This window comes from Asterias rubens, chromosome 11 (genome assembly GCF_902459465.1).
Source record: "Asterias rubens chromosome 11, eAstRub1.3, whole genome shotgun sequence".
Lineage (NCBI taxonomy): Eukaryota > Metazoa > Echinodermata > Asteroidea > Forcipulatida > Asteriidae > Asterias > Asterias rubens.
In genome coordinates this window covers 9,702,772-9,728,718 of record NC_047072.1, presented here as the reverse complement: position 1 = coordinate 9,728,718, position 25,947 = coordinate 9,702,772, and the positions used below count along the sequence as shown (strand labels likewise).

Below are 25,947 nucleotides of genomic sequence, written 5' to 3'. Positions count from 1 at the left end.
TAACTAAGTATGTACACTCTCTAATTATGAAGGGCGAAATCCCAGGTTGAGGCGGTGTCACATCAACAACAAATTAGGTCTTTGTGCTCCTGTTTACCCCCAACCCCTTCGTGAAAATGCCTGGTTACGCAACTGGGGTATAACCTAAATAGTATAAGTAAGTGTTAGCAATCGTAAAATATGTGTTTTTTGATAATCTAGAATACGTATTGGATGTAACCAATTTAATCCGTGGAGAAGGTTAGCAGCAACAACCCTAAATCAAGCATCTTTCAATCTTTACAAGACGGCACAACATTTGTGAAACTCGTACAAACAAAGCGTATGAAGCTCTTTATACATGATGATACACTATTAATAGTTTTTTTATTAAGAGTTAATTCAGTCTAACCCACCAATTCCACCAGAACAAATAATTTTGAAAACTGACTATTGTGCCCCAAAAAACCTTTGGTGCACAAGCCAGTCGCCAACGACCACCAAAACATGTCAAAACGGTCATAACTTAAAAACTACAACCCCCATAAACATATACCCCCTCATTCGGTTGTTAGGAGCGATTGTTGAACTTTCGTTTGGTGTGTATTCAACAGAGGGTGCTATTACGATATTTTGAGAAAAACACGTTTGAACATGCTCTTTTTTGTTTTGTTTTGAACATGGCCTTTTTTGTTTTGTTTTTAAATTAATCTGTGGACAAAAGGGTTAAGAAAGCATCGATTACATTTTTTACATGAGTTTGTGTAGCTTTATTTAACATCGGCTCGTCAGAACATGTTGTCGAAGCTAAGATTGAAAGGATAAAAAGAACTTTCAACCACTTTACAAACTCTTTGAATACAATAGCAGTGAGTTATCTCTAAGTTTTCTAGTGTATCGAGTATATAACACTAAGTTTATATAATAGATGTTAAATTTGCATCAGGGATAAAGAATACTAATTTTGGTTTTTACCCATACTAAGCTTGGGCGATATCACGATATTATCGAATATCGCGATATTAATTTGGAACTGATTTCGATATCGGATGGATTTGGTTTTAATCGAAATATCGATATATCGCGATATATCGCAATATATCGCGATATCGATTAAATATCGCGATGTATTTGCTAGCTGAGACATCTTGCACCCCATAGGTTTGGAGTAAAAGCAGAAGAATAGGTCATTAGAACACCTCTCTTAAGCTATGACTGTCTCTTCTACAACTTTCACTTGGAGTTTGAAGACTGATGATGTCAAATTTCATTAATCGCGATTATATCAAATATTGCGATATATTGTCGGCGATATATCGTGAATAAAATAAATCGATATCGCCCAAGCTGAACCCATACATCGATGTGTTAGCACAGGTATACTCAGTACTGCCTCTAGCTACCGGGCAATCTCGGTATTTCTAGTAAGACACTTAAGTACTGTAAGACACTGCTCCAGTGCTAACGAACATCGGTGTATGGGTAAAAACAAAAATTAAAACTCTAAGCTTGTTACTTTTCTGGCCAGGTTTTGAGTGGAGCCATTTTTTCTTTACTATAGTTTTTGTGTTTTACATTTAAATATGTTTATACAACTGACCCGTTAATTTTGTCTGCAGTGAATCTTTGCAAATATTATAGCTTTTTAAAATTGTAAAGTGCCTCGAGGGGGTCTGTGATCCAGAATGTAATATACAAATGCTGTTTTATTCATATTATTATTACAACAGTCCAATACGTGTGTGTGTATACGTGTAAGTTTATTATACATGTACTTGTCAATTATATGGCATGTTTGTATACAATTTTTTTACCGTTTCCACAAAGTGAGCTTCATATCTTTAGCAGATTTTTTGTTTTTCATTCTGATACAGGACGGGGCCTTTTCATGAGGAGCCACAAGCACACGAAATGCATTGTTAAAAATTGCAACAGAAAAATGTAGGGAAAAATCTTTTTTTTAAGGTTTCACAAAAAGCCAATTATGACAGATTGCTACTTATTACTATGCATTTGAACAAAGAAAAATTGACTGGAGCAGGACTTGAACCAACGACCTCCGGATTAACGCACCGGCGCTCTACCAACTGAGCTATCCAGCCCTATGTTGGGCGGTCCCCTTCCTCTGTTCAAACTCAAACTATTTAAAAGTTGTTACCCAGTCACTTTCCTCTGTTTGATACTTGATAATTACTATGGCGGTCTTGAAATATATTCCCTAATTAGCGAATACATTTCAAGGTGTAGCAAGTCAATGGATAGCTTAAACAGATACAGATTCATATGAGGATTCTGTATATTATTTTTAAACTGCAGATTTTGCAGTTTTAAGCGAAGCACATTGCAAAATGTAAATCTCAATCAAGCAAATGGACATATGTGGCTCTTCGTGAAAACAGCGACTAATTATTATCCAGCTAAAACAAGACCCGCATTGTCGGGTGTGTGCTCGCAGCGAGTATGAACTGGCCCTAAAGGTTTACGTAACTGCCAAGGCAGTCACACCTTACGACTTATAAACCCTTACAACTTCTCTGATTGGCTTCCGGCATATTGGGCAATCTCTGAGTAATTCCGAGCAAGAGCTGCACAAAACAAAGTGATTGCAGGGCATGAGAATCGTGTTGGCATCTTCATCCATACATACTTTGCACAACTTCTCATCCCGAAGTCTCTCGATTTCTTCTTCGAATTGTGTAGCTGTGAAGGCAAAAAAACAGGGAAAAAAAACCAAACATTAATAATAATAATAAAAGAAAGATATTTATAAAGCACCAAGTTTCCAGAATGGCCTGAATGCCCTAAATACAAAGGTAAAAAGCAATTACCAAATTGCAACATTACAGTACAGAGGGTTTCCGAAGAATACAATTTAAAAAAAAGACAATTACAAAAATATGTTCAAGGAAGTTCAACGCAAATATTGACAGCCAGTGAAGATACCGTCATTCAATTCTGCACTAACAGTTTACACGAAACCTATATTCCATTAACTAAAACAATTGCCTCAAAGGGTACATTTAGGTCTTCAGATGACGCTTAAAAACGTCAATACATTCACCAATTTTGAATTGCAACTGAGCATAATGAGTATAAAACTAACTTAATAATTGTTTCAAATGTCACAGAATCGTTTACAAGAGCAACAAAAAGACATCAATGCCATTTAACACTTTCAATTTAACTGCAAACCATGAACCTTAAATTTTACGGGATTGGAAAGGCCAAAAAACTTTGTTTAATTCTAGTCTGAAAGCTCTTGTACTCCTAACCAAGTCATTTTTTATTGCCATTAAAGGGACACGTTGCCTTTCATTGGGCGAGTTGGTCTATGAAAACAGTTTAAAACTATTTGTTATAAAATGCATATGGTTAGACAGATACAAATTTCATAACAATGGTTTTAAGCTCTTTTCAAAGACCAACTCAACCAATCCAATGCAACATGTTCCGTTAATTTTAAGAGTGATTACCCAAAAAAGGTTGCACACAAGCACTTACGAGACATTTGACGTTCCAAGACTCTATTCGTCCTGCCTCTATTCTCAGGTGAGGCCCCCGTTGGACCCGCTCTAATCTGAATTTCTTCCATCTGTTCCGAGAGTCGTTCAAGCTCTTCCTCCCTGTGGCCGCTCTGCCTTTTCTTCTCTGGCATCTCACTCATGAATTTCTCGACGGTTCCTCCGGCTGGTTCCTCATCGTCTGAAGATGGTAACGTCATTCCGCTTTCTTCCGCCTGCCAAACGGCTTCCAGCAAGTCATTTGTCGTATCGAATTCTACCCCGCGTGTCTGCAGTCGGTGCCTCACGACTTTCTTAACAAAGTGAGGGTCGTAGCCCATTTCAAGAACACGAGTTGTTACTCGGCCACTCATTGCTGTATCTATTAGTTCATGCGAATGAAAAACAAAAAGCAAATTAGATCTCATGGCACATAGATATTTGGTTTTTTATTTTTCAGTTTTTGTAAGCGCTGTGATATAGTTTTCTATGGGGAGCGTTTCTAAATACCTATTATTATTATTATAGATATTGTGGTTGTACCTTTTTGGTAATAAAACCAAGCCTTAAACGTGAACCAGACTTCTGAAGTTAACTGAGATGGGAAAAGTGGATGTAGGATGAAGGTCCCAATAGATTCAGCAAGTCTAGCACAAGTCGTAAATGAGAGCACTGCGCCAACGAAGACTATACTTATAAAACATTGGTATAACAAACAAAAATATATAAAAAAATCTAATTATTCAAAATTCTTAAATATTGTATCCTCACATTAAAAAACAAAAAAAGATATCCAATGTAAATTTTGATATAAACAATTTGGTACCATGAAACTTGGCCCTGAGTTTATTACTCGAGGCGATCTTATTTTAACACATAAGCAAACCAAATGCTTACCAAGAGGTGACTGTTTCTTGATGCTCGGCTTGTTGACCCTCGGTTGTTTGAAACGTACCCCTGCTTCCTCCTCCGGTTCCTGGTGTGCAGAGGCAGATGAAGAAAAGTGACGGGCCGCTGCCGCTGTTGGAGGGGCTGGTGTCTTGGGTTTGAGCGCCGATCGAGCCTCCTGTCTCTCCTACATGATGAGAAGATAATGAAGTGGAACTTAAAGGCACTGCCGTCGATTTCACCAAACTCTTCGTAACTTAGGATTAATCATAGGACTTACAATAGGGCAAGTTAGGTTCTGTATTCATAGAACTTAGGATGCATTGAACCCATCCTACACTGTAAGTAGCTCGTCCCAACTCGAGATAGGATCAGTCCTAGAGTTTCGTGAAAGCCACCCCAGACAAGTTCAGTATTTGTCAAAGACCACTATTTTCATGTGGCGTACCCCAACATAATTGCATAAAATAACAAACCTGTGAACATTTGGGTTCTAATGGTCAACGCAGTTGCAAGGAAATGATGACCAAAAAAACACCCTTCTTGCACAAATTTGTGTGCGTTCAGATGCCTAAGAAAGACTTTAAGCTTGAAGTCTTTCTCAGTTTCAAATACTTGAGTGAGAAATCTCCTCTTTTTTAAAAACTACGTTACTTCAGAGGGAGTCATTTCTCACAATGTTTCATACTAGAAACAGTGCAGATTCTTAGCTTACGGTAAGCAGGGCCAAAATTGTTTGCCCTGAACACACCAAAAAAATGTTTCTGAAGGAAGGCACAATGGAAGTGTGCAGTCATTTTCAGCAAGGTTTTACACTTAATGACTTACCTTATTTGCAAGCGTCCTTTGAACAAGAGCAAAATCCACAGGGAAGTTGCGTATGACATAGGTGACGAATGTTTGCCCCCTCTGCTGCACCAACCAGGCACACGCTGGAAACCACTTGGCGTGTTCTGTCCATGGTTCGTCTGTTGACTCCCAGTTCTTCAGGCCACCACCGCAGTAAAAACACTTGGTGCTGTCGCCCTCGCCTGTTGTTAAGATTGCAAAATGTAAAGTGGTGTTACATATGCACTTGTACGATGTCGCTGCACAATGTGTGATTTTACTTCCAGCAACAAATGGAAGAAATTGACAAAAAGCAAAAATGTAACTTTCTTTGGCATTGTGTCAGCTTAGATAGCACGCTAGCATTTGACTGTTTAAAATAGTCGAAAATACAATTTGAGTCAGAAAAACTTGAAGCCAATCAGAAGGTTGCAAGGACTTCATAAGTTTAGTGCGATACACTTGGGACTTTGGACTCATTTTCAATGATAAATCTTATAAGGAGCGTCTCAAAAGTCGGAAATAGTCTAGGCGCGAAAGATTGTTCCCATGGGATTGCACATTTTAATACAATTTTGTTTTGTACACATTGTGTACACAATTGTACTTGTACAGTGTACAACCCATAATACATTTTATCAGAAGAGGGCATCACTAAAGAAATACCATTGACTCTGACCGGAAAAAAACCCACAAATCTGCAGGATCTGTGTGTTTTTTTTTGGTTAGAAACACTTATTTGTTTACTTTGAAAAAAAAAAAAAAAAAAAAAAAAAAAAAGCTGGGCATTTCAGGTTCAAGTGCAAACAAAAAAGTGGGGACTGAAAGAGTTGATTATTATTTGTACTCATTGAGTATCATTGCGCAATATAAATGTCCGTTTAATGTGTAATCAGTCTGACGGCGAGGTGTGTATTTACCTGTGTAGAAGAAGCCAGCTCTGGCAAGATTATGGGGTGTGATTCCTCTCACTCCAGGCCAACCCACGTCAAATGTCGACAGCCTTTTGTTCTCTCCAGTGTACAGGGGGAACTTGGGCTGTGGAACTACAGGCTCCTTAGCAGAGGCTCCTTCAACCCACTTGCTCCTCACCTTGGCCGTCTGAGGAAGGGCTGGTTCCATGTGCTTAGCAAATCTCTGCAATGCAGGCTCAAATTCTGATGGAAATCGATAGTTCATGGATTCTGCTTGGACTCTCTGCAATTCCGAGATGGGTTCGTTTTTCACATCAAACCCCAACACAAACGGGCAGCTCGGGTAATGCTTCTCGTGCTCTTTTTGAGCATCGTCTCCTTGTTCCCATCGGTTGATCTTCCCGAAGCAGGCAAAACATTGGACGACGTCTTCCTTCTCCAAAGAGTAGAAGCCAGCCTTTGCCAGGTCCCTCGGGACCACGGGGCTGTCTCTTGGCCAGTTTTGAAAAGACAGAAGACGCTTGTACTCACTTCGGAAAGTCAGCTTTGTTTCATGTTCTGCCGAGTCCATTGTCGGTTGTCGTGTCGGCTTTCCTTGGTGTGTTTTCTTATTCTCCTCAAAGCCATCGGCCTTGGATGGCTTCCCAGATGCTTTCTTCCCTGTTTGATTCTTCTTGGTTTCACTCTGGCCGGCGTTAAAGAGCCCAGCTGCTTTTTCCTGTGACCGCTGTTCTGTTGAACCCGACAGTGGATTTGACGCATCAATAGGAACATTCTTGTAGTTTATATCACGGACGAAAGGGCATTTAGGGAAGTGCTTCTTGTGCTCTCCCATAGCAGTGTCGCTATACTCCCACTCCCTGATCTGCCCCCGGCAAGCAAAACACTCGACCTTGTCCTCCGAACCCTTATAGAAGAATCCAGCGCGTGCAAGTGCTCCAGCAGACACAGGGGCGCTGTGCGGCCATGTTTTGAAGGTTGCCCTTCTCAGTACCTCCTGTTCCATTCCAGGAGGGGTAACATACGTGTTAGAAAGGGGCTTCTTAGCCCCTTTGCTGTCGACCACTACCAATGAGTTGTTGCTTCCACTTATTGATATATTCATAATACCATTATCTTTGTTGATGATGACATTATTTTCATTTTCACTCATTTTTAACAGATTCTGAAGGCGACTCGTTGTTTCTTCTTTTTTCACTTGCAGGGACTCTGCTGTTATATCCTTAAAACACTGAAGCTTCTTCCGTGCATCATTATATATCGAAGACGCTTTGTCCACTTCGTCATGATATGACAACATATTTACTTTTGTTTTTACAATGATGAATCGCAAAAAATATTTATGAATGTTTGAATAATATAAGAGCAGCCGTGTAAAATTCTTATGCGTGTGCGTTATTTACATGACATGTGCCTGCAGTTAATTGGTGTCTATTTTAATATGTTCTTATATCTACAAAGCGAATTCAAATAAAACTTTTTACACTTTGCTTTACAAGTTGTTTAATGTTCAATGATCCACGAAAAACTTCCTAATGGCGAGAGACAGTGAATGTCACTTGAGCATCGCTGTAACACTGGATTGTAGAGCTTAAGGGCTTTCTCAAGTACAGCAGATCTCAACCGTAAAAGGAGAACCAAGAAAGAGAAGAAAAAAACAAATTGTTCTGGTAATTTCCGTTGTTTTTCTCTCCAGGTTCGAATCTCTTCACTCACTGTAGGAATCCCTTCACTCAGTGTTTGGGAATTTCTGCTCTTTCCACTTTGCGGTAGAGTAATATCAAACCCGATTATTATTATATCAGATGTAGATTCAAACTCCTCCCAAACTGTAAAAAGAAAATTGAAATATTCATTCACTGAGAATTGGATTGTGTTGGGGAGGTTCGTGTTAGTTGTGGGGGTTGGTGAGTGGTGAGTGATGGAGTAAAACCAAGAGGGTGTTGAAAGGTTGGATTGTTTATTGGGATTGGGTAATAGAGTGGCACTTGGATGGTATTCGGAGTTATTCGGAGGTTGGATGAGTTTGGTTGTGGGACTCAGAGTAGTACATGGTCAGTAGAGCTGGGCGAATAGTTAAATTTTGGTAATCGGTTACCTACCCGAAATTAACCGGATATTCGAATAGTTTTTCGATGGTGTTGGGCGATGGTGTGGCACTGAGGTGTTGTGAGTGTGGGTTTGCTGTTGGGGTTGAGGTGGTGTTGGGCGATGGGGTGGCACTAAGGTGTCTGTGGGTTGGCTGTTGGGGTTAGGGTGGTGTTGGGCGATGGTTGGTGTTGGGCGATGGTGTGGCACTGTTGTGAGTGTGGGTTTGCTGTTGGGGTTGAGGTGGTGTTGGGCGATGGGGTGGCACTAAGGTGTCTGTGGGTTGGCTGTTGGGGTTGGGGTGGTGTTGGGCGATGGTGTGGCACTGAGGTGTTGTGAGTGTGGGTTTGCTGTTGGGGTTGGGTTGGTTGTTGGGGTTGGGGTAGTGTTGGGCGATGGGGTGGCACTACCGGTGTTGGGAGAATGGATTGGATGTTGGGGCTTTGACAATTAGTGAGCTTTGTGGGAGAGGATACGGGTCTGATTACCAGCATACAATATTATAAATTAGCATTATTCCCGTCCAGAATGAAATACATGAATAATACCAACGCATGTTTTGATTACGAGCCCATCCCCCCGCCCCCCCCCCCCCCCCCCCCAAATGAATGAAACTTATTTGTTACTGTGTTTGACTGCGTTTCCCTACATCAAATTCAAATTCATTGTCACACACTCTGCGTTTCCCTACATTTTGAAAGACGTATTAAGCATGAAGATTCACAATGTGTAGCTTCATCAACAGAGAGAATTCCCTTTTCCATCACGATAGCTAAGAAACACTTGCAGCAGTCGAGGAAGAGAACATTCTGAAAGAAGATAAAAACATTGGATGTTGTTGTTATAAATATGACTACCGTACATTATGTACGTAGGCACACAAAACACACAAATCAAATCAGATCAAGTTAAAATGTCAAATTGCCAGATGACCTGGTATTTTTTGCAAAGATTGGACCATGAGCTGAAAAACGGGCAATTCCAAGCAAACAGGGACATGACACAAATAAAATCAAATTTTTGACACAACTTTCTTTCCACATAGAAGTTATAGCTAACATACGAAATCAATTTATTTTAGTTGTTGACAAGGAATGAACCCAGTTTTGTAGGATTTGAAACTTTGCATGGTGGAAGTAAGATATATAAAGGTTGCGGTAACACCATGTAATAACAATCTCTCAATGAGTTGGGGTGGTTCTGAAAAGAACCGTTGGATTAACTCGACGTTTCGATCAGTATGCTCTGATCGTCTTCTGGAGAATGCTGGACTCTGATGCTGCATGCTGCTTAAGTACTGGGCGAACCCAGTTTTGCCAAATTCAGCCTGAGCTCCATGTAGGCTTGGCTAAATTAACTGGAAAATGGTATGTGACTGACCATGGTTCTGCCATGTGTACATGTATACAAAAATGTACCTATCATAACAGTTCAAGTTAATGACCATTTATAAGTATCCTGTTGAATACTCATACACATGTTAAAGAGTTGTGTGGATTACAAACTTATAGTGAAACTTTTGAAAGTTTTTTAGTTTGAGGAAACTTTTTTTTGTGACTAGTGTATTTTGTCTATGTCCTTTTAGTAATGCACCTCCTGACGCTGTTTACAACGCTATCACATCCAGAGCACATAGCCCACAACATTTCTAATATCACCACTTCAAAGCCTTGGGTGTCAAGTACAAATCACTCAGTCTATAAACCTAGTGGAACTACATGTACAAGCACCAACATCAAGAAATGACACAGAAAAGTGTAATGCGACTGACCATGGAATTGCCCTAAATGCATTTTCATCAGAGATAGGCTAACTGTAACAAATCTATTCGTGTTCCAACCAATCTATATTGATTGTTAAAAATAAGTGTAATGAAAGAAAACAAGTGGGCCCTACAACCTACAAGTGTAAGGTACCATATGCAATGAAAACGCCCTTTTTTGTTAAGGCTTATTAACCAATACATGGACTATTGTTTTCCTCCAGTCAGGCAGTTGGGCATCTGAATAATAGTATTGTAGCCAGAAGTATTCACAAGGTCGTACAATTGAATGCAATGTAATTGTAAACAACATTTGACCCACGATCAATTCAATAGCTTTTTGTATGGGTGGAACAAGTATTTAAATTCTTTATTCACTACCTTGTGTTTTGTCTAATTGTTTCGAATTGATAATAAAGTGAATTGAATTTATGACTAATTGTATATTTATAAAAAAAGTGTATTATAAATAAACAGTGAAATGAATCACCAAGCCGATGTTTAAATTTTAATATAGGCTAATGAATGATAATGATCATGAGGGTTACAACAACAACTCTCCAGATTCCAGATTGTTAGAAAATTATATAAGGCACTTGGCTTCTTTAAACCATACTTTTTTCCAGAATGTTCAGCAGAATGTTCAGCAGAATGTTCAGTCACATGATTTGATCATCATTTAATTGTGAATTGAAAAAGTGTTTGATGAAACTGTTTCGGTGGGCAATTTTTTTAATATGGCCTCATCATTATGACATATTTTTGTACCTTTTTTTGTTTTACAAAGTGCAACTAACCAGTGGGGCCTTACGTGTTTCAAAGTTTTAGTCAAGGGAGTCTTGGCAACAAAAATAACAGAAATAATATCTAGTATTAAAATACTAGTAGTACTAGTATTAAATATACCATAGGGGTCGCACTAAATACCAACAACTCACGACCCCTCACGACAACTCACGACAATAATTTTTAAATGCACTTTAACAGAACATTTGAACATGAGTCAACCGTTAAATGTATGCACAAGAGTCATATGCACCGAAATCATTTTCAAACTGTTAAAAAAAATTATATATTTAATTGTAAAAAAAGTGTTTTTTACCCGAATTTAGTAACGAATGGTAATATCCGCCATGTTGTCTTTGGACACACTTGGACGATGCTATTACCGCAGGGGTGATACATTTTTTATGCAAGATGATTATTTACCTTTTTTTTTTTAATGTTCATGGAGTTTAAAACAATATTATAAAATTATTTAAGTTTCCCCTTTTAACTTTGAATTCCAGAGTGGCGGCTTAGTTACTAACAAGAAAGAAAAAAATCAGCAGCTAAAACCAAAACGAAAACAATAAAACTCAGCCCTATGAAATTACCTCGCCCCCTGCGGTGTAATAGTCTGTCAAGTACGTCGAAAGACAACATGGCGAATATTTCCGTTCGTTACTAAATTCGGGTTAAAAACACCTAACAGTTAAAAACTACAATTTTTCAAAAGTTTGAAAGTGATTTAGTTAGATGCATATGACTCTTCTGCACATAGGTTGAAATACGTTCAAATGTTCTGTTAAAGTGCATTTAAAAATTGTTGTCGTGAGGAGTCGTGAGTTGTCGGTATTTAGTGCGACCATGGAGGTTCTCTAATCTAATGCTACCTCCATGTTTATTATGGTGCGACCGTTTACATCGCGCACCAACACTAACACTCCAGTGGGTAACAGAGTGGTAAAAATACTTAAATAAAAGATTAGCCACGACATTTCAAGGCACACCTTGAAAACAGGACGTCCTGTGACTGGCCAGTGACACTAACACTATTTCCTGCTTCCCATTACTAGTTATATTATAGGCACTCAACCGCAACTGCACCACATAGCCTTAAAACATTCACGCATAAAAAATATGTGCCTGACTTGTCTGATGATTTTCATTGTTTACATATATCAAATGACGTCAGCACCAACCAATGGCGGGCGGAACGGAACGTGCATTGTGTGGGATAAGCACACCGCGCCGGCTAGTCCACATCTCTCACGAAAAACTCACCAATCATGATGTTTCTAGTCAGTTTGGAGGACCGTTTCTACGTCTGTAGATGCAGTATTGCCTCTACCGTTACCACAAAACTGGTTGTTGTTCAAAACAAAAAACACTCGGTTACTAAACGATTTCGAAATTGTTGATGTCGCAACTGGGTGAAGTCCCCTACAGCTCCAGCTAGCTACGTATCAGCGCGTCTACACCAGTAGTCTTCCTTGGTGCAAGACGTTTCTCGTTTCCCTTTTCACGCACACCGCGGCCAATTTACCAACAGCGCCCGCACCGACTCAATCCGCACCGACTCACGTGACTTAGTTCACTCACCGAGCGGTGAGTGAACTAAGTCACGTGAGTCGGTGCGGATTGAGTCGGTGCGGGCGCTGTTGGTAAATTGGCCGCGGTGTGCGTGAAAAGGGAAACGAGAAACGTCTTGCACCAAGACTACTACACCAGCAGTGTTGAAGACGCGCGATCTAGCCGCAGCTGTAGCCGAAGTCGCCACGCCGGACGCTTTTTTTTTTCCTAGGACAAACGTGGGCAGTTTACATAAATGGGCGTAGTTAACTATACATTTTCCCATGCACATGCGTACTTCGACGTAATAATAGTTGTGGAAATACACTCACGCATATTAAACATGTACACATACACGCATACATGTACACATGTTACATATACAATGTACATGTATATATTTAGTACCATGTACAGAGTCACTTACACCATGACAGAAGGAAACCACTCCAGAAATTTGAAAGAAATGGACGACGAAAAGGATCTTGGTGTCCTGTTTGACAAGTCACTAACTTTCAGTAAGCACATTGGAGCAATAGCAAACAAGGCGACTCGAATTCTAGGTGTAATAAAACGGACCTTTGACTACATGGATGAGGAGACTTTCAAGGCATTGTACAAGACCATGGTTCGCCCACATCTGGAGTACGCCAACAGCGTTTGGTGCCCCTACTTGAAGAGAGACATTAACAAGTTAGAAAAGGTGCAACGGAGGGCAACCAAAATTGTTCCATCTTTAAGGGAATTGCCATATGAAACAAGGCTGCTACTCCTCGATCTCCCAACACTTGCCTACAGAAGATTGCGGGGTGACCTCATTCAAGTTTTCAAAGTGATGCATGGGTTCCAGGATGTCCATCCAGATAAGCTATTTGACATGTCAAGAAATGTAAAGGGTCTAAGGGGCCATGATCTGAAGATAAACAAGGAACGTAGTACTACCAGAATTCGTCAGAACAACTTCACACAGAGAGTCTGTAATGTTTGGAACAAACTACCAGCTGCAGTTGTTCATTCTCATTCAACTAACATCTTCAAAAATGGCATTGATGAGTACCTCACCAAAAACATTGACATGTACAGTTTTGCAGGATGTTCACCACAGGATATATGGAAATATTAAGTTCATTCTCTTCTGCTCTCACATTTGACTTCGCTACTTCCATTGCATTCAGTACTTTTGCAGTAAGTTTTGTGTGAATATGGATGGGCGTTTTATAAGGCTTCATTTAGCATTCATTATGCAGAGCCCGAATCTACAGGTAAACAGGTAAAAAATGTAAAACTGCGTATTTTTGTATAATTCTACCTTTTGTCCATAAAAATGCGTCGCGCTTGCTTTCATTGCCAGGTCTTGATTGACCGATAAACTGCATTTGGATATGGTTGGGAGGGGGAGGGAGGGCAATTATGAAAATAGACTGACAGTCATAATGAACGGTTGTGGTCGCTAATGTTTTTTGATGAAATTTAATAGTACACTGCATTACAAACAACACTTATGCATCTGGAGCACACAAAATTATGCAACAAAAATAATGTTTTTTTTTCACAGGTTGGTTGATATCTTATGCATGTTGGGATACATCATAGAGGTACACTGGTTCATTCCATTACCACCACCAGTGGCCCAAGGTCCCTTGCGGTCATCACTAAAGTTCGTGCATGCGCGAGAGTGTTTTTCTTGCGAAAACACGCCCATTTTATGTCAATTGCCCACGTTCGTCCTAGGAAAAAAAACGCGTTTCGGACACGGCCTAATTTCTTTGATCGTTGGTGCCCGGCTCGGCCCCGTCGCTACCACCGCCAAAAGCCTGCCTGGTCCCCCGTTATTTTTGTTCTCAAAGTTTTCCGCCAAGTGAGGGCGCGCTTCCTCATTTACACTATGCCAAAACGGTAAACTGTGTGTGGGGGATCGACCGCTAAAAACACACAACTTCCTTGGCTTGGCTTGCCTTGCCTTGCCTATCTAGTATTAAGTACAATTAAAAAGGCTAAGATAAGGTTAACTCATCGATTTGGTTGAAACATTTAGTTACCTAAACACGTAAGTATTTTTGTTTTTACCATTTCTGAATTTGATAGTTTAAAATACAAAAGCACCCATCTCGACTCGATCATGTTCAGCATCATGATCATCACAATCACAATCAGGTTGTTAATTTATAATCAACTTTGTTGATAAACAAATCCGGATCACTATCATGTACTGCCACTACCAGTTCCGGATCGCTTTGCATATTATTACAAATAATCAAGTACGTAATAACCTTCCTCCAGGTAATAACTATGACAAAAGTTACTTTTCACTTTTGGAAAGATTTCCATATCCTGCCTGCCACCACTTTTTCACTCGGTCATTACTCATCATACAGGATCCATCCTATTTTATTAGTATTAATACTTCAGCCACAAATTTTGACTTCGTTTGTTGTTTGATTGATAGGAATCCGGAACATTAAATTTAACTGAAAACAATCAACAAAAAGGGGAAATTTGTCGAGTATGATTCTTTTTCTAATATTATAGTGAGTTTTCAGTGACATTATTAAAAAAAAATTACATTATTATTGTTTTTATTAATAATTATTGTTTTATTGTCACTTGTAAAAAATGTGTTTTAAACATCATTCCTCACATAATTAGCTTACATATATCTATAATTATAATAAAGGCAAGCGGTCGATTTCACCAAACTATTCCTAACTTAAGATTATAGACCTTATGCACATGACGTCATTTCAGTACGGCGCCCCCGCATTGAGGTCAAAAGGAGCTGGTTCATTGGCCAATCTATGTGCGTTTCGATTGTTTCGTCACCGTTTGACCTCAAAGATGGCGGCTGGATGACGTCAATGCATAAGGTCTATTCTTCGGGCCTACAATATAATGTAGGCAACATGTACTAGTACTAGGACAGGTCCCAACCCTGCACTGTAGCATGCAAACCAAGTTAGGACGAGTAACTCTAGATAGGATCAATCCTAGCGTTTCGGTCACACAGATAACGAGATCATCAATGAGAATGCACACCCTCGATTGGTTGAATGAAGAGCGTGGGCCTTTTCTGCGTGGAGCATTTCAACCATTAGAATGCGCTCTCTTTGCATCGCGATCGTTATTGTTTTCGTTAACGTTGCAGTGTGACTTGGCCTTTAATGTATTCGCAAGTTTACTGTTTCATATAAGCAATTCTCATCTTTTTCACATGGAAAGCTTCTTATGCCACAAATTGTTTGTTTTTTGCAGAGCAAAACTTAAGACATCATGTTTGAAGGAGACTTCATTAACTGCACGTTGGTGGACCCAGAGACCATCATATGCAATGGCACAACATTCAAAGAGCCAGAGGCCCCACTCACTATTCACGACCAATTGTTCTGGATCTACATCGGAACATATTGTGCTCTGGTTCTATTTGCTGGTAAATATTTTGTGCCAACTTAAAAAAAACATGCGCAATTTCTTTATAGAATAATACTGATAAAATTGAAGAATGTTGGTCAACATCGCGCAAAAATGACCCATTGGAAGTTTGGAGTAGTGCATCACAATGAATTTGTAGCTGTTAGAATGCCCGCTTAATCGGAGTCCGCAGCCCAAAGAGTACACATTCAAAACTCTTTTATCAGGTAAATGTAGTAAACACAAGGAAAAGTGACTCATCGGGGGTAAGAGCGAGGTTTGAAATCGAAATCAAATTCGTGGAAAATAACTTATTTCTCGAAAACTATGTCACTTCAGAGGGAGCCGTTTCTCACAATGTTTTATACTATCAACCTCTACCCATTACTCGTTACCAAGTGAGGTTTTATGCTGATAATTGTTTTGAGTAATTACCAACAGTGTCCACTGCCTTTAAAAAAATAAGGGCCTTGTCTGTTTACATTCTAGCCTTAGTTTGGGTTACATTGATTGGAACAGGAGAAAAAACAGATGCTTCCCCATGATGAAGGTCCAGACTACTCTTATAACCATTATTCTTTTTCCCCCCCAAGGGCTGATGTCTGGTCTGACCATGGGTCTCCTGTCCTTAGACATCCTGAGTCTACGCGTCCTGGCCGAGGGCGGTAAACCTCAGGAGCAAAAGTACGCCAAGCGCATCACGCCGATCGTGTCTCGACACCACCTGTTACTGGTCACATTACTACTTGCCAATGCAGCGGCCGTGGAATCCATGCCCATCTTTTTGGATCGAGTGACTGACCCTATCATTGCCATTAGTGTTTCTGTCACTGCTGTGCTGTTATTCGGGGAGTGAGTATTAAAACTGAATAGTGGACACATTGGTACATTGTTTTAAGCCAGTGGTGTGTTGGGGTCGAGTGGTCAAGCACACTGGACTCAAGCTCTGGTGTTCTGAACAGCAGAGTGTGGGTTTGAGTCCTGGTTTTGACACGTGTTCTTAAGCAAGACACATAACCACTTATGTAAAGCCGCATAGCCTAAATGTATGTGTTGTCTAATGCATGCAAAACAATCCAGTAACAATATAGAAAGGTTTGCGGTAACACCGTGTTATGATAATCTCTAAATGGGGTGGTTCTGAAAAGAACCCAGTTACACCTTATCATTTTAAAAGAAAACGGGTTCACCCTGGTGCGTTTCTGGCATGGTTGGCAAATCCATGCATACAACCGACCCTGACTGGGTGACCCCTGAAAACGGTTGTTGGTGCAGTATCCACTAAGACAAGACATGACAAGGATCTGCTCTGAGTCTCAAGAGGCCAACAGCCTCTCTTGGCCCTGGTCTTGGACTTGATCTTGGTCTTGGACTTTGTGCTTCCAAATTCTTACATACAAAGATTTTACAAGAAAAACACACTTTGTAAAATGAAAATTAGCCTTGCCCAAACATATTAAATGTAGGAATGTCTTTGCCCAAAATATTTGAAGTAAAAATGTGGGCTAATATTGTTTAAACTATTTATTTGTTTGTTACAAAAAATGCAAACAAAATATTTGGGTTGTAATGTTGACAAAATGAGAAATTGTTTCAAATTACCTTTGATATGCATTTGCTTTGTTTTGTAGGAAATCTTCAAAGGTTTAAATCTTTAACCTGTAAAAAAGAAAGAAAAAAAAGGCCAATATAAGTAGGGTGTATACTTAACTTTTGCATTGTGCAAAATGCATGTTACAAGGGGGTGTGGTTGTCTTTGGGTTGAGGGGGAAGGATCTTAGTAAAATTAGAAAATGTAACAACAGGTTTGTTAATAATGCAGGGTTGATTTATTGGTTTTGAAGCCGTGTTTGGATTAATATTTTAATCAAGACCATAGGTAATAATTCCAATGGGTAAATCTTACCAGTGTCCACATTTGGGTACATGTATATGATGTAGGTAAGAAACTAACCAAGACCATAGAGAACCAAATCGACTGACTAAATATTAACACATGAGGGCAACGTTGTGCCAACTGAGTTGTAAAATTTGTGATTTTCAAGGCTGCCCATACAAAAAGGTTGTCAGAAATCAAAATGAAAGACCTATCTAATGTACAAAAATGTTGTTCATTATTTCATTTTTTCCTTCTTTTACAGAGTGTTCCCTCAGGCAATTTGCACCCGCCATGGACTCGCAATCGGTGCCACGTTATCACCGTAAGTCTTAAGGTTTTCCCTATCTGGGAGCTCCATTAAAGAATTAGGCTAGAATAACACATCCCTTTTCAACTAACACCTGTTATCTCCATGTAATTCCTTTTCCAAGCAGTGGACTTAACTGGATAATGCACAAACCATAAGGGCTGCTGACTGCCTGTGTAAATAATACACATTATACTGTACTCTGTCTAAGTGTTTTACTTTGTGTATATATTATAAATAGATTGGTGATCCTGCTGATGGTTCTTTTCTTCCCAGTGGCTTGGCCAATCTCCAAAGTCTTAGATTGTCTCCTCGGAAAAGAAAGTGGAACGTTCTTCAGAAGAGCAGGTGAGCTTCATTGTTCATAAGGAGCTTCATTGTTCATTTTTTTGTTTAATTAAATTTAAAGCAACGTTATCAAACCTAGTCTGAAAGTAAAGTTTTTTAACCCTCCCACTGTCTGACCATTTAAGTTACTGCTGTTTTGAAGGAAACACATCCACACAGTACACAGTCAACCCTCCTACTGTCTGACCATTCAATATCATCTCCTGTGATTTAGAATGGTCCACCACTATGCCAACCTGCTATTGGTTACATGTGGTGAATGCGTCTACACAGTACACAGTCAACCCTCCTACTGTCTGACCATTCAATACATGTATCATCTACTGTAGTTTCAAATGATGACTAAACTATTTCATCCTGCAACAAAAAGTTGGGAAGGGAATGCATTCTGCCCCACCAGCCAGGCTCCCATTGGAGCAACATGCCCTTGGTGGCAGTTGATTTGGGTCGACAGCCCAAATCAGTTATAAGTGTAGTCCTCGCCTTAAAGTGGCTGTCGGGCCTTGTGATGTTAGGTAATCTCTCACAAACAAATAAAAACATAACAAAGCTATTGATGTATTTACAACCACAACGCAGACAGCTTAGATCGCTGTGTCATTTGCAGATCGCTCACTCTCCTGTTTTGGACCAAAAGAATGGAACACTCTCCCTAACCACATTAAGGATGCTAACACTATTCACATTTTCTAGAAACTCCTCAAATGTTTTCTATTCAAACAAGTGTATCAACATTAATTTCATCCAACTGTCTTGAGCGCCTTTGAACAACTTTGGTTGATTTTAATGCTATATGTAAATTCCTTCTGATTGATTGATTGATTGGATTTACAGAGCTTGGAGCCTTAGTAAGTATACACCAAGAGAAACAAGACCAAAACGAAGAACCATTGACATTGGACGAGGTACTGATTATACAGGGCGCCCTCAGCATGCGCAACAAGGTTGTTGAGGATGCGCATATGCCACTGGAGAGCGTTTTCATGTTGGACATCAAAAGCAAGATGGATGCCGACTGTATACAAAGAGTAAGTAAGAGGATAGCAGGCCTCGAAGTCAGCCAGTGCACCCGTGGTTGCCCTGTGCTTTTGTTTTGGTGCCCTTTGCAAAGTCAAATAAAAGTAGACATTATTTCCTTAACAAAGTGCCCCATTACCAGAGAGAATTTGCTGTGCCCCTTTTAGACCAAATTCAAGGCCTAAGAAAGTATACAAATGTTAACTGCTTTGAGTGTTTTCGATAAAACTTCAACTCTCGAGGTGACGTTCAGAGTGTTCAATTTACCTGATAGACGAATGGGAAAATAAACGGCTGGGGTGGATTTCAAAAAGAATTTTGGACTAGTCTTATCTCGAGTTAGGACCTAGCCTTACATTTTTATTATCTCTAGGACTAGTCCTTAGTTATGACTATCGACCCCTGGGATTCACCAACTAATAATAATAATAATAACCTGTTTTTATATAGCGCTTTTCACATCTGTCTCAAAGCGCTTCCGACATTATTACCCCTGGTCACTGGGCCTTAAATCATTTCTTAAACCATCTCAGTTCCCTGGGGAGTATACAGCCTGTGCGCAATATATGCGCTACTCGGCTAAACCAATCACAAGAACCATCTCTGCCCTCACAGGTACCCATTTACCCCTGGGTGGAGAGAAGCAATTATATTTAAGGGTCTTGCTCAGGGACACAAGTGTCATGACCGTGATGAGAACCCGCACTCTGCTGAACAGAAGTATCGGAGCTTGAGTTCGGTGCTCTTATCCACTCGGCGACGACACCCCACTAAGACTAAGACTAACAAACTTGATTTCCTCGCAGGTTTTAGTGAAAGGTCCGTACTCCCGCTTACCGGTTTACGACGGCGAGAGAGACAACATTGTCGGTATCCTACTAGTCAAGACGCTACTCCAGCTGGACCCAAACATCACGCTCACCGTGGAGGAGATCTTCAAGAAGCATGGCCGTAGCCTCCCTGCTGTGCCCAGCCGTATGCCCCTCTACGATCTACTCAATGAGATGCAGACCGGCAAGTGTCACATGGCCGCGGTGTCCTCGTCAATGATGAACCCCTCGGGTCAGAGTTCACCAGACGGAGAAGATGTTGACAGTGCTGTGTCGACACAAGGCAGGGCAAGTAAAGATATTTCAATCGTCTTGTTGAATCTTCTTTGAATACTAGTCAGCACTAAATCTGGTAAAGTCTCTTGTTCTGCTGAGCTGCTTGTTTGTCACTGTACATGTATGAACCAATGCTGTCGTGAAATATGAACAGTCAATATAATCCAACTAGTTTGAAGAATGTTTGATAGATCCACATTATAATCAGCCTTCAATGTAACATCATCTGATGAAAAAAACCTCTGCAGACCATTGCATCACAGTACAGAGAAACCCTGCTGTCGACTGGTTTAATTACAAAAAAGTTTATTTTACTCAATGGCAAAACTGCGGAAGGTAGGAGGGATTTTTAAGCAATGTCAACGGCAATCTGTTGTGTTCTGCCTTCCCTTGGCTGCAAATGTCTTGACAATGAGGAGGCTAGTGAAATTATTGCAGTTCACCCTGAGCTCTGAGGTACTTTCTCATTAAAAAAAAATACATAAAGATAAAAATAGTATATAAAATGTGACAGTACATATTATTTCTGACGGGGGAAAGTCCAGAGTATTGCAAAATAGCTAGACTGAATGCACTTGAATAGTGGTGCTATTCAGGTCTTTGTAATGTATGTACTCAAACACATTCTTTCGACGATCAATGCCGCATACATAGTAGTCCTACAGGCTAGTTAAAGGTGGTGATATGGATAAAAAAAACGTCATTGTTCAATTTTACTCTGAAAGCTTACTGATTATAAATTTCATTCTAGAACATTTCATGTGTGAAATAATTTCCTTTTGAAAAAAAGTCATATTCAAGAAGTCATACTTCAAGAAAACTGGACCTTTTTTTTTTTCTTTTTCTCGGATGTTACAACCAAAGTAAAGGACAACAAGTCTAAATGCTGAATTTGTATATGGATTTTCACTATTTTCTCCCAACTCACAAAATGGATTCAGACCATATTTCAGCGGTCTTTTTATTTCACGTAGAAATGGTTGATCACACAAAACATGGACAATGTCTGTGACCATTTTGTCAGCTCTACCAAGCGTGTATAAAACCTTTAAGATGTTTCTCATCCCTTTGGTAAAATATGTACGGTATATTTTGTTGTATACATCTTCATCTTCAATATACGATTGAAACAATCAAACTGCTCCAAAAATTAAGGGTATACTTTGCCTTTAAAGGCAAATGACACTGATTCAAACTGAAAGTACAACCTAAACACCAAACAATAATGATAGGGATTTCCCTATGAGCAATTGTTCATGTATGTAATGTTTTCTTACGGGTAAAGACACTGAAAGATCCTTTTACAATTTCTTTTTTTTATATAATGCTTTTCTGCATTCATTCTACCCAATCTACATAGTACCATTAGGTGCTTCATGTTTTGTTGGTACATGTATTGTGTAATCCGACCCCCCCCCCCCCACGTCCTATTGTGCCTTCATTGTGTTCTGGGTATCTTAGGAATTCATCCCAGGTAATGACCTAAATGTATGGTATAATTGCAAGTTTTTTTTACCTTAGCTGAGTCTTTCTCAAAGGCTAAAATGACAACACTACAAACATAAACAGTTAAACTGGTGTAACAAAAACAGTCGAGTGGAAATAGATGATAGAGATGAAAGCATATTTGAAAGTAATTTTTATTTTGGGCAATTTTGTTTCTTCATTTTTTTTCTTCATCCTAGTACTTTTGAACCTCTTCAACAAGCGCTCTATAAATGCCAGGTTATTATTATTAACTGAAAGTATCCTTTAATACTGATTGTTTCTCTGCAGGCGATAATTGGCATCATCACTCTAGAAGACATCATAGAGGAGCTCCTCCAAGAAGAGATTGTGGATGAGACAGACGAGTTCGTAGATGTTCACCGCCGAGTGCGAGTAGCTCGGGCAAAGTTGGCTCGCCAACTGTCTGTCCATCAAGACTTAGGACAGATAGAAGCAGGGGTAGGTAGATTGTTTCCGTTTGACAGTTTAACTTGTTCTGCTATTTTGTTGTGCTTAAAGACACTGGACACTATTGGTAACATTGTCAAAGACCAGTCTTCTCACTTGCTGTATCTCAACATAAATGCATAAAATACCAAACCTGTGAAAATTTGAGCTCAATTGGTCATCGAAGTTGCGAGATAATAATGAAAGAAAAAACACCCTTGTCACAAGAAGTTGTACGGTGCTTTCAGATGCTTGATTTCGAGACCTCAAATTCTAAATCTGAGGTCTCGCAATCAAATTCGTGGAACATTACTTCTTTCTCGCAAACTACTTTACTTAAGAGGTAGCCGTTTCTCACAATGTTTTATACTATCAACAGCTCCCCATTACTCGTTACCAAATAAGGTTTTAGGCTAATAATTTTTTTGAGTAATTACAAATAGTGCCCTTCAACCTGCATACTATTTTATAGTTCAGTCTCATCCACACATGGTTGTGAATGACAGATGCTTACAAGGCTAGCGCAGAAATTTGGCGCTTGCACTTAAGCGGGGAATCGTGATCGTAAGCGCAGAATTCAGGGGTGAGCAGAGCTATGAAATTGGGTCCTGTTCTCTTTCTGATTAAATTATTGTATACATCTTTCTTTTTTTCTTTTAAAGGTAACTCGCAAAAGATCCCCATCCCAGGAGCCCACAAGAAGCCCACGGGTTAGAAGTGGACCCATATTCACCATAGGAGAGATTAACAGTCGGCCAGGAAGTCAGTATGGGTCTGTCAATTCTAAACCCGATGAAGATACTAGAACCTCAGACACCTCACCTCTTATTAACTTAGAGTGAGGTATATAGCACCTGAACCCGTCGAAAGACACCAGAGAATATTAAAACACTCATCTAAGACTTAGGAATAGCACTCTAACCCTTTAGAGACATCTGAAAATATTAGAATCTCAGACACTTTGCCTCTCATCAACTTGCAGTAAGTATAGTACTTCGTCAAGTCGAGCGCCATGTGGAAGCTCAAGCCTTAGTACTTGAGCCCCTTGAAAGACACCAGAGGTTGATAAAACACTTGCTGCTTGACCTTGAATCATCTTAGAGTGGGGTATGGCACTCTAACCCTCAAAGTGATAGAGCATTAGGCACTTTAACTCTCGTCAACTTAGAGTGAGGTATATAGCACTTAAACCCCTTGAAAGACACCAGAGTGACCACAGGATAATAAAACACTGGCTACTTGACATTGAGTCATCTGAGAGAGAAGAACAGCACTCTAACCCTTTAGAGACATCTCACAATGAAAGAACATCAGGCGCTTAAACTCTCATCACCTTGGAGTGAGGTTTATATAGCACTCGAACCCCTCAAAAGACGTCGGAGGATGATGATAAAACACTTGCCACTTTACCTGACATCACCAAAGATTGAGGTACAGCAATCTATCCCTTTAAAAACATCTCAGGATGATCGAACATCAGACACTTCGTCACTCATCAACATAATACAGTGCTGTTAAAGCACTTGAACATCTCGTAAGGCGTTAGAGGATGATAGCACATTTTTGCCGATTCTCATCAACTATAAGAGTGAGGTATGGTACTCTTATCCATAAAGAAAAGTAAGAGGGTAATAAAATGTGAGAGACTTTCAACTGTCATCCACTTACATTCTGTTCCTTGCTCTATGCATTGAGGTAATGTATATCCCCTCGAATTCCTCGGGGACATTAAAATATTTGCCATTACACCTCTCATTAGCTTAGAGTGTGGTATGGCACTCTTACGCCATTGAAAGACATGATATACTGGCCTTTCATCAACTTGAAAATTTATAAGTGAAAAACTACACCTCTTTCTCTGGATTGTAATAATGTTTTATAATGTCAATATCTCTCCTTTGCCCTTTTTTACCAAGTAAGTTTTATGGTAATTAACTTCTGGAGTAAATCACCCTAAATGCCTTGAGTTAACAGTTTTAAGATATTGTAATGTAAATCTCAACAGGCGTAATACAAATTAATGAAATCTTGAGCATATCTACTAGAGAAATACAAAATAATAGACCAATTGTAATGAATTTGTAGTGTTCATATGTTTAGTTTTAAACATAAAAAAAGGTGTTCTACTTTTGAGGTTGTGAGGTTGTCACAAAAGGAGCAATGAACTTTACAACATGGTACACTTTAGAGTAGATACGTGTAAAATTGGTGGCATACCAGTTGGTATTCCTCCTTTTAAAGCCATTGGACCCTTTCGGTACAGAAAGAAGAAAAAACAAGTTCACAAATTTACAAATAACTTACAGGGTTTACAGAAGGTAGTGGTGAAAGACTTCTCTTGAAACATTACTCCATGAAATGCTTTAATTTTTGAGAAAAACAGTAAAACAATATTAATTCTCGAAATCGAGAATTACGGATTTATTTTTAAAATATGTTATGAAACGTGCGGAAACAAATGGTGGGTTTTCCCGTCATTTTCTCCCGACTCTGATGACAGGTTTGTTATATTATATATATAAGTTGTGAAATGAGAAGTGTTGGCCTTGGATAATACTGTTTACCGGTGTTGTGCAATGGCTTTAAGTTCAATAAAATTGTCTTCCAATTCACTCATTCCCATCAACTGTCCATTACAAGTTTCTTAGTGTTTTATACTTTGGCGATAATATTATAAATACTAATATGAATATATTTTTGTACAAAAACACCCCATTTGTTATAATAGATGTTAAATTTGCATCGGGGATAAAGAATATTAATTTTGGTTTTTACCCATACACAGATGTGTGTTAGCACTGTGTACTCAGTACTTTCCCGAGTCCTGTGAAAAAAATATCACGGGCATGTTACTCGGGTGGGATTCGAACCCACGACTCTTGCAGTTCTTGCACTGCTCTAGTTACAATGACGTTTGAGTCACCCGGTTTGTATAATCTTGAATAGAGAAGGAATAATTGAACAAACAATATAATTTTGTTCAGTGAACTATTATTTTGGTAGAATTGTGTCATGCCATGATTGAGAATTTTGTTTTCTTCTTGTAGGCCCCTCATGAATGTTCTAAAATACAATGACGTGTAGTCTTGTATAATATTCGAAAGAGAAAGAATAATTGAACAAACGATATAATTTTGTTCAGTGAACTATGTTTATGTAAAACTTTATGTGCCATGATTTTGAGAAAATTTGTCGTGTAATGGTCTGATTAAACACAACGACGTTTTATCTCCTAGTTTGATAATCTTTGTTAGAGAAAGGTAAATCGAATAAACACTATTTTTTTTTGGGGGGGGGGGATGTATAAAATAAATCATTTTTGTGAAATTGTTAATAAACACTATTAAACCTTATTATATTGCCTCAAGTTCACGGTACTAATAAAATTAACAGAAATGTATAATGATACAAATGAATAAAAGAAAAAAGAAATATAAAAGGCATGATATGGTTTACTCCTTTGTTAAGTGAACTGACAAAATGTTGGTTGACCTTCAATTTACCGAGCAATAATAATTGTATCCCATTTAACCAAAATGTGTCCTCATAAACCAACTGTCAACCTTGTTTGCTTCTGGGGCAACCACTTCCATCCGTGTATGCATTTATTGTTTTCAGTCGGCAATAGCAAATTATTTTGTAAAAAAGCCAAGTGTG

At 39.2% G+C, this 25,947-nt stretch overlaps 2 protein-coding genes across 3 annotated transcripts; one reads left to right on the top strand and one right to left on the bottom strand.

Moving 5' to 3' along the window:
• Nucleotides 1-1,323: 1,323 nt before the first annotated feature.
• Nucleotides 1,324-20,101, bottom strand: LOC117296849 (E3 ubiquitin-protein ligase XIAP-like). 2 transcript variants are annotated; one of them, XM_033779928.1, is made up of 8 exons: nt 20,087-20,101; nt 17,301-17,357; nt 8,889-9,006; nt 6,116-7,938; nt 5,196-5,398; nt 4,377-4,554; nt 3,481-3,861; nt 1,324-2,679 (listed from the first exon to the last, which is right to left on the bottom strand). In XM_033779928.1, exons 4-8 carry the CDS (start codon nt 7,407-7,409, stop codon nt 2,486-2,488), a joined length of 2,250 nt encoding a protein of 749 aa, XP_033635819.1. In that variant the 5' UTR covers nt 7,410-7,938; nt 8,889-9,006; nt 17,301-17,357; nt 20,087-20,101; the 3' UTR covers nt 1,324-2,485. The 2 variants fall into 2 exon arrangements, with proteins under 2 accessions (XP_033635819.1, XP_033635818.1); XM_033779927.1 differs by lacking the exons at nt 17,301-17,357; nt 20,087-20,101 and adding an exon at nt 12,006-12,221.
• On the top strand, nt 14,033-24,592 carry LOC117296850 (DUF21 domain-containing protein At4g14240-like). Its single transcript, XM_033779929.1, has 9 exons — nt 14,033-14,340; nt 15,543-15,717; nt 16,292-16,550; nt 17,840-17,899; nt 18,126-18,232; nt 19,067-19,260; nt 20,056-20,367; nt 22,132-22,302; nt 22,953-24,592. The coding sequence occupies exons 2-9, from the start codon at nt 15,561-15,563 to the stop codon at nt 23,130-23,132; spliced, it is 1,440 nt and encodes a 479-aa protein (XP_033635820.1). The 5' UTR covers nt 14,033-14,340; nt 15,543-15,560; the 3' UTR covers nt 23,133-24,592.
• The last annotated feature ends 1,355 nt before the right edge of the window (nt 24,593-25,947 follow it).